General features: G+C 49.4%; 1 protein-coding gene across 1 annotated transcript in view; it reads right to left on the reverse strand.

Moving 5' to 3' along the window:
• The window catches only part of LOC133358325 (kinesin heavy chain-like), a 58,031-nt gene extending 48,554 nt beyond the window's left edge, over window positions 1-9,477 (reverse strand). Inside the window, exons 1-2 of the mRNA XM_061576591.1 lie at window positions 9,461-9,477; window positions 9,183-9,370 (exon numbers count right to left, since the gene is read on the reverse strand). Of these exons, the coding sequence (XP_061432575.1) occupies window positions 9,183-9,308 (126 nt within the window). The 5' untranslated portion in view covers window positions 9,309-9,370; window positions 9,461-9,477. The remainder of the gene's footprint in view (window positions 1-9,182; window positions 9,371-9,460) is intronic.
• Between the last annotated feature and the right edge of the window lie 247 nt (window positions 9,478-9,724).

Here is a 9,724-nt window from a genome sequence, read left to right on the forward strand (position 1 = left end):
CCTAATCTCTGCCATTACATACAATGAAACAAGAAGTGGTAAAAAAGAAAAAAAACTAGAGCAATGTAATACAATACATTCTAGATTTGAAGCTTTCGTGACTGCAAGGATTCATACTCTAAGGTTTTTTCGGTAAAGTCACGTAGGTAAAAAATTAACTTGATACAGCAAATTTAGATGTGACGGTCCCACCTGATGACGGAGACTTGTGTTGCCTCCGAAACGTCGTGATTTTGTATTATTTTATTTCTATTATTACTTTTATTAATTTTAATTTCATTTTTTACCTACGCGACTTTACCGAAAAAACCTAAGAGTATAATACAATACACTATTCCACATTGTAAAAAATAAATAAAAAGTCCATCTCATGCGTTAGTAATTTTTTTAATATTTGAGGCAGGAAATGAGTTTTCAAATTTAGATATTTTTTTTCTGGGTTGGGACCCCCAGACACCCTGGAAGATTTCGTCCCCCCCAATGTTGTCTCCATGGCTACAGCCTTGATCTGAACCGCTCCTGGACCTCGCCTAGGTCGACCCGGCCTCAAATGTGTACCTGGCCCGGTGTGCAGTGCAGCGCGCGGTGTGTGAACATCGCCACTGGGGAGACAACGGCGGTGCTGACCACCCACCCCCTCGTGTGGCAAGGTGCCAGCCTTCGTTGGGTGTTCGCTCACCCCCTCCCCTCCCAAAGGTTGCGTTAAGTCTAAACGGGGGGGGGGCATCATTGTTCTTTGATGATAGTGCAGCTTCGTGCCTGCAGGGGTGACGTAAGCCCATTTATTCCGGGGGGGAGGGAGGGGGTGGCACTGCATCTGCATTGTCATGGAACAAATACTCTTATCGGAAATGTGTCCATCGGATGCGTTTCCCAGGGCTTCGCCTCCCAAAACCATTTCTCGTGCACTCCACATCTCTCTCTCTGTCTGGCTTCTCTTGTGCGCCGTGCAGAAGGCACATTGCCCGAAACAACACCACGCGCGCTCGTCAATAATCACCGCATGGCCCTTAAAGAGAAGGGTCATTTCCCGACGTTTCGGGCAATGACCCTTCTTCGTAGCATAGACAGGGTGCTTCAAAACGTGTTTAATGCTTCTGGGAATTTGCAACGACGCCGCGGGAAACGAGCCGCCTCCTGGCTCTGGAGACCACCTGGAGATGATTCCAGGCCACGTGTTGATGACGATGGTGAACACGTGGGAGACTCGGTGACGTCACAGTATTATTATTATGATTATCCGTTCCATTAAAAACGACAGTCCCATACAAGTTTTACATTTTGAGACATCTCCTTTACTAGTGGCAAAATATAGTAATAGGTGCTGTTTCATTCAGACGCTGTCTCCCCGACAGACCTGGTCTTCACCTGAGGACGGCTGCTTGCGTTGTGGCCGAAACGTCGTGAGAATTATTTTATTATGTTTTATTTTTATTATTTTATTATTTTCCTTCTACGTGACTTTACCGAAAGAACCAAGAAGATGAATCCCTGCAGTCACGAAAGAAGCTTTAAATCGAAGTAGTAATAGGTGTTTACCCTTTTCAACTGGTACAAAAACTGACACCTTTATACAAGGCATCATGTTTGCAATAACCACAACACAAGCAGTCAAAATGCAAACCAAAAGAAACAACTCTGATAATGATATGCACTGTCCTTGAATGTACGCCTTTTGGCGTCATCTGGTCCAACACCAATGGAGACTAGGCTCTAAGAAAAGCTGTCTCGGGTGTGGACCAATCAACTTCAAGGACAGTGCATAGCATTATCATTATCAGAGTTGTTTCTTTTTGTTTGCATTTTGACTGCTTGTGTTGTGGTTATTGCAAACATGATGCCTTGTATTTTTCGATTTAAAGCTTTCGTGACTGCAGGGATTCCATCTTCTTGGTTCTTTCGGTAAAGTCGCGTAGAAGGGAAGTAAAAAAATAATAAAAATAAAACATAATAAAATAATTCTCACGACGTTTCGGCCACAACGCAAGCAGCCGTCCTCAGGTGAAGAATGAAACACTGCCAAGCTTGGAGCGTATATTTAAGCTGGGTTGGAGGTGGAAGAAGAGCGCCTTGCAAATTCTTTTGTCAAGGCGCTCCTCTTCCACCAGCAGCAGCATGGTCAGGCGATTGGCCAGAATAGTAAACGGGTGTGGGGTTATCGTGGAGACCGTTGTTTTGTTGTTGCCAGTATGAGAGTAGTGAAAAGTAAGGCTGTAGTCGTAGTAGTAGTTGGTGTTGACTCTCTCTCTCTCTGTCTGGGGGGAGTTGCTCTCCATCGCAGCGGTGGTGCTGAAGTGGGAAATCACGGGCGCGTTCTGTTCACAGCGTGACGAACCACACTCAATGTGGCTGCGTCGGGTGGAGGAGGGTGGTAACGACACATTGACCAGATCTAACACAACAACAACAACAACAAACACACTTTGTCGTGAATGATATTGGTGGCGAAAGCCTAATGTGTTAAATTAAAGACGGCTACAGCAATCAATCCGAGCTGTACTTGACGGTCTTGTGGCTGTCTGGGTACGACTCACCGATGAGCTTGAATAAGGAGAAAACGTTCATCCTGATTGCATAGGAAGGTCCGGGCGTCTAATGAACGAGCCGTTCAAGTCAAAGCTGCCCTCTTATAATGGAATTAATTGGGCGGTGCTGGTGCAAGGACCACAGCATTGCAAACCAAAGACAAAGGCCCCCCGTGTAGCCTACAAAGGCTGTTGGCGAGAACGCGTGAAGGAGGCTTGAACGGCGCAGAGGTGTGGCCAGCGACCACGCCCGACCGCCTTTGTCTCCCCCCGGGTGCCGATGTTTGCACGCCGTACCAGGTAGGGATATTCATGTTAAGGCTGCGTCGAGGGGGTGTGGTGGTCTAAACCCGTTTCGGACGATCAACACCGATTTATACTTTTGTCGTGAGCGGGAATCGAACTCGGCTCGCCGGGTTGGTCGTGAGCGCAGCGCGCTAACCACTGCACCACCGCTCCCCCCCCCCCCCCCCCCCCGATGCAATGTACACCACCGGTACACACGAACATCCCGTACGCGTGGCCGCTGTGTGAGCGGCTACGGCGTTGCTGATGAGCACGAAGAGGGGTCGAAGCGCGCGCCTGGCAGATAGGAAAATGGGAGCAGCGTGACCTTGGGAGCGTCCAAGAATCAGAATATTTATTTATTCTGGAGGAATCCGATGCGCTATAAAGCACTTTGTTGTTGTTTTACAGACGTCCAGCATTGAGGCGAAAGAGGAGGAGAACGGGATTTGTGTTATCGTTGTGTTATCTTTATGTTATCTTTATGTTGTCGTTATGCTATCTTTATGTTATATTTGTGTTATCTTTGTGTTATATTTGTGTCATCTTTATGGCATATTTATGTCACATTTGTGTAATCTGTGTGTTATCTTTATGTTATCTTTGTGTTATCTTTGTGTTATCTTTGTGTTATCTTTATGTTATCTTTGTGTTATCTATCCCCAGGACTCCCCTTCCAAGGACGCTCACACCGTACGCCTCTAGATTGTGTGGCTTTGTCTATGAGTCTCTGTGTATTCGTGAAGGAGTTTCTGTGTCTCTGTGTGCAACGTGTCCCTGTATGTACGCATGTCTGTCTATTTGTGTACACGTGTCCGAGTTCGATTCCCGCTCACGGCCACCAACACCCAGTGACGATCATCTGAACGCGCCCTGGGCCCTCCCCTAGGTCGACTCGGCTTTAAATGAGTACCCGGTGCTGTGTCCGAACATCGCCACTGGGGAGACAAAGGCGGCCGGACGTACTGTCCGTGGTGGTTCTCGTGGTGGTGCTGCCACTCGCTCACAGGCTTTGCCCCAAACAGCCTGGTAAGGTGGACACCCAGGGCCAGATTCAGATTGTGTAGGCCCCTGGGCTACAGACACTGTGAGGCCTCCCCCAGTAATATTTTCACGAGGAAAACAAAATTGAAGGGAAAAAATGTGTATTTTTACAAGGCTAACAACAAATAAAATTCAGCGTTATTAAATCACTCTTCACTTCATCTTGGTTCTTTCGGTAAAGTCACGTAGAAGGGAAGTAATAAAGTAATAAAAACAAAACATAATGAAATAATTTTATTTTATTATATTATTATTTTATTTTATTACGTTTTATTTTTACTATTTTATTATATTCCTTCTACGTGACTTTACCGAAAGAACCAAGAAGATGAATCCCTGCAGTCACGAAAGCTTTACATCGAAATTAAACTTTTCACTTCATCTCTGGAGGCATCTTCAAGACATCTCGGTCAGCCGGCCGGTGACGCCTCTCCCGTCACCTTCTACACTGCCACGTGACCTTAAAGTGCACTTAGCCTGGCACAAGCACCGTGCTGAGGTCACCGCTAAGTGGTGCGGTGACGTCACCGTCGCCTAGTAGCTGAACGACGATCGTTGTTGTGGTGGTTGTTGTTGTGGTGGTGGCTGTTGTGTATGTGTGTGTGTACTAGGGCTGAACGATTTGGTGAAGATATCTAATTGCGAATTTTCTGACAGATATCGAGATTTGATTTACGATTAGATTTTTTAAAGTCAAGCTTCAGTTCAATATCCACCGTGTAATAGATTTAAAACATGTGATGGAGCATTACCACATGATACCATCTCAATATGAACTGCTCTATATATTCTAACGCATCGATGAGAACTTAAAATATATTAATTGCTCCCAACATGTATTTATAAAAATGGTTTAATTGAAATAGAACAATCAAACATAGAACAATTGTAAAGTTAAATAAATACAGTTGTAATAATACAATAATAAAACAATTCCAATAAGTAATAGGACTTTTGAAATCGCTAAAAATCGCAGCCTTTGCGATTTGATAATCGCATTGTTTCAAATTGCGATTTCGATTTGAAATCGATTAATCGTTCAGCTCTAGTGTGTACGTAACTGTGTACACCACGTGTGTGCGCATGTCGTCTTTGTCGACTCAAACGAGTAGCTGGTGCGGGGTGCAGTAAACATCGCCACTGGGGAGACAAAGGCGGCCGGGCGTGTCGCTGGCCACCCACCCCCTCGTGTGCCGTGCCGGCCTTCATAGGTGCTGCTCGCTAACAGCACTTGCCCCAACAGTCTGTCAAGGCTACACGGGGGATCTTTGTCTTTGTTACGTGTTTGGGGAGCGGTGGCGCATCGGTGAGCGGGTTGCACTATGAACCCGGCGACCCGAGGTTCGTTTTCCGTTCACAGCCGACGCCGGTAACGAATATCCGAAGTCGTCTCCGAGTATAACATCGTGGTGGTGATGGTGGTGGTGATGATGGGTGGTGATGGTGATGGGTGGTGGTGGTGGTGATGGTGGTGATGGGTGGTGATGGTGGTGATGGTGGTGATGATGGGTGGTGATGGTGATGGTGGTGATGGTGGTGATGGTGGGTGGTGGTGGTGATGGTGGTGGTGATGGGTGGTGATGATGGGTGGTGGTGGTGGTGATGGTGGTGGTGATGGGTGGTGATGATGGGTGGTGGTGGTGGTGATGGTGGTGGTGATGAGTGGTGGTAGTGGTGATGGTGGTGGTGATGGGTGGTGGTGGTGATGGTGGTGATGATGGGTGGTGATGGTGGTGATGGTGGTGATGGGTGGTGATGGTGGTGGTGATGGGTGATGGTGGTGATGGTGGTGATGGTGGGTGGTGATGGTGGTGATGGGTGGTGATGGTGGTGGTGATTGGTGGTAGTCGTGGTGGTGGTGATGGGTGGTGATGGTGGTGATGGGTGGTGGTGGTGGTGATAGGTGGTGATGGTGGTGGTGATGAGTGGTGGTGGTGATGGGTGGTGATGGTGGTGGTGATGGTGGTGATGGTGGTGATGATGGGTGGTGATGGTGGTGATGGTGGTGGTGATGAGTGGTGGTGATGGGTGGTGATGGTGGTGGTGATGGGTGGTGGTGGTGGTGATAATGATGGGTGGTGGTTGGTGGTGATGGTGATGGGTGTCATGGTGGTGGGTGGTGGTGATGATGGGTGGTGATGGGTGGTGATGATGATGGGTGGTGATGGTGGTGGGTGGTGGTGATGATGGGTGGTGATGGGTGGTGATGGTGGTGGTGATGGTGGTGATGGTGGTGATGATGGGTGGTGATGGTGGTGATGGTGGTGGTGATGAGTGGTGGTGATGGGTGGTGATGGTGGTGGTGATGGGTGGTGGTGGTGGTGATAATGATGGGTGGTGGTTGGTGGTGATGGTGATGGGTGTTCATGGTGGTGGGTGGTGGTGATGATGGGTGGTGATGGGTGGTGATGATGATGGGTGGTGATGGTGGTGGGTGGTGGTGATGATGGGTGGTGATGGGTGGTGATGGTGGTAGTGATGGGTGGTGGTGGTTGGTGGTTATGGGTGGTGATGGTGGTGGGTGGTGGTGGTGATGATGGGTGGTGATGGTGATGGGTGGTGATGATGATGGGTGGTGATGGTGGTGGTGATGGTGATGGGTGGTGATGGTGATGGGTGGTGATGGTGGTGGTGAATGATGGTGATGATGGGTGGTGGTGGGTGGTGGTGATGATGGTGGTGGTGATGGTGATGATGGGTGGTTATGGCGATGGGTGGTGATGGGTGGTGGTGATGGTGGTGATGGTTGTGATGGTGGTGATGGTGGTGGTGATGGTGATGATGGGTGGTGGTGAATGATGGTGATGATGGTGATGGGTGGTGATGGTGGTAGTGCATGATGGTGATGATGGGTGGTGATGGGTGGTGGTGATGATGGTGGTGGTGATGGTGATGGGTGGTGATGGTGGTAGTGAATGATGGTGATGATGGGTGGTGATGGGTGGTGGTGATGATGGGTGGTGGTGATGGTGGTGATGATGATGATGATGCTCGTGACGTTTCTGCTTAATGGTGGCTACGGTGGCGGGTACAGCCACCCTCGACTCACCCATCCATCAATCCGCTTGCCACCTCTACCATTCACCAATCCACCATCCACCCTCCCCCATCCTCTAATTTATCCATCCCTCTCTTCCATCCCAGCCTCCCTTCCTTCCTCTATCCCTCCGTATTTTCTCTTCGTGAAGTGCCACGTTAACTCCCTCCATCGCTGCCTCTAAATTGGCGTCCATCCTTACGCTGACATCTCCATCCGCCTCCATCCATCCATCCATCTCCTCCCATCCTCCACGTCGCCTCTCGATTCACCGTTTTCCCTCAACGTGTGCATCGCTATCACCCGTCTCGTTTGCATCCACCCCATCTCTCCTATTGCGATCTCTCTCTCTTTTTTTTAAACGATCAGTGGAAACAAGAAGATGCTCGGTGTATTCAGCACTTTGCTTCGTTCATCATTTCGTAATTTTTTTTTTTAACATTTCGTTAAATCATTTTTTACCACCCATCCACCAGTTTCCCCTCCCTCCCATCTCTACAGTGACATCCTCATTCGTTCATTAATTCATTCGTGCATCCCTACGTCCATGCATTCATTCCTTGCAAAAGCACATCCCCTCCCTCCCCTCCCTTATTTACAATCATCTGTACCTCTCTCCCTCCACCCAATCCACTTTCCCCATCCACCCTTATCCTAATTCATATATTCATTCCTCCCCGTGCATCAATCCTCCGTTCTTCATCCATCCTTCTTCATTCTCTCCCCCCCACCCCCACCTCTCTCTTTAATCCTCCCATCTGTCTAATTTACATACATCCCTTCAACTTAATCAACTCGTGCCAATCAAAAATTAAATTATGCACCACTCCCCAACCTCCCTCACCCGCTAATTCCGTCTCAACGTTCATTTCGGAGTCGATGCCTCACTCCCCACCCGCCCATCTCATCCCTCCCTCACTGCCTCCGTTGAATCTAACAACATCCGTTGTTTGATTCCTTCATGCATCGCTACCAATCACCACATCCATCCGCTCATTTCGCTCTCGTCATCTCACTCCAGCCCTCTCAATGACATCCCCCCTCTTATTGTTTCATATATTCATCCATTTCATCGTTCTCCACCCCCATCCCAGCCGTCCACACTCTCCACATCCCTCCCTCCATTCTCGTATCGACAATGACCCCCTCGTTCATTCATTCATTCATCCTTGCACGCCAAAATCAATCGAGTCACTCCATTAATTCATTCACCGTTCTCGGACCCCACCCGCATCATCCGTTCCTCTCTACGTTCACTCCCGCATCTCCGGCCATTCATTCATTCATTCCTTCATTCGTGCACCCATAAATCAATCTACTCTCTCTTTTAAACATTGATTCATCGTACCCCTGACCAGCCCACCACATCCATCCATCCTCTCTGCCTACCACTATTCATCAATCCCATTTTGTCCTCCACGTCATTCGCTCATTCTTGCGTCGTTCCCCACCCCACCCATCAATTCGACCGCTCTACATCCCTCCCTGTTTCCCCCTCCACATTCTCTACAGTGAGCCCATCATTGATTCATTCATTTGTGCATCTTTACGTCACCTCTTCATTCATTCACTCACCTGTGAATCATTCCCCCACCCCACCGACTCTAGCGACCTATCCAGCCATCCATTCGGCCCACATCCCTCCCCTCCCTGATTACCTCTTCTCTGCATCTCTATCCAATCCCCCTCCCTCCTTGCCTCCCCACCCCTCTCGCGTTTGTCTCCATCCTTTTAACATCCCTCTGTTCAATCCCATTTCTCCATACATTCATGTTTCCATTAAATCGTTTCCCACCCCACTCCCCATCCACATCTCTCCCCCTCCCCCCCCCCCCCGTACGTTTATCTCCCTGCATCCCTCTCCCAAGCCCTCAAATATAAATCTCGCCTTGCATCTCCCCATCCATCCCCCAATCCCTCTCCCATCCATCTCTCTCTCCATCTCTCTCCCATCATCTCTCTCCCACCCATCTCCCACCCACCCATCTCCCACCCATCCCTCTCCCATCATCTCTCTCCCCATCCCTCTCTCTACCATCTCTCTCCCCATCCCTCTCTCCATCTCCCACCCATCTCTTTCCCCATCTCTCTCCCCATCTCTCTCCCACCCATCTCTCTCCCCATCCCTCTCCCACCCATCCCATCTCCCCCAATCCCCCCCCCCTGCCCCCTAATCCCTTCAGCCCCATCCGTGCGGGTTTGTGTCTCCCTGCAGGATGCCCTGCCCGCCCTGCCCTGCCGATCCGTGTGTCGCGTCGTGTCGCGTCGCGTCGCGCTCGCTCTGTCCTCACCGCGATGGAGAGGGTGTCGTCACCCTGGAATTTCGGGATGAATTTGTCGCCTCGAACCTTCTCGGATTCGTTGAGCGGACGGATCCTGCACATCACCTTGATGCTGCATTCTGACGCGTCAGCCATTGTGAGCGCCTCTCGTCTTCGCCTCTCTCTCTCCCTACCCTTCTCTCTACGCTACCAAAACGCTGCAAAAAAACAACAGCAATATTGTAGAAATAATAATATAAAAACAATAAATGAACACGCAAGCAATTTCCGGGCAATTAATCAGCTACCTCCAACCGCATATAACATGATGCCTAAATACAATTATTATCTGCAAGACAATAATTGTACGTGACTCTGTGGGTCTCCGTGTCTCCTCTGCGTCTCTCTCTCTGTCTGCCGGGTGTGCTGTGCGGCGGATCTTTGCGCAAGACGCGATGGGGATGGGAGGAGGGGGGGGTGGTGTGGGTGGGTGGTGTGGGTGGGTGGTGGTGGTGATGATGATGGTGGTGGTGCTGGGTGGAGCTAAAGATGCCCATGATGATGCTGGGGAG

This window comes from Lethenteron reissneri, chromosome 61, assembly GCF_015708825.2.
Source record: "Lethenteron reissneri isolate LAM-NWPU_2019-01 chromosome 61, ASM1570882v1, whole genome shotgun sequence".
In the NCBI taxonomy this organism is placed as follows: Eukaryota; Metazoa; Chordata; class Hyperoartia; order Petromyzontiformes; family Petromyzontidae; genus Lethenteron; species Lethenteron reissneri.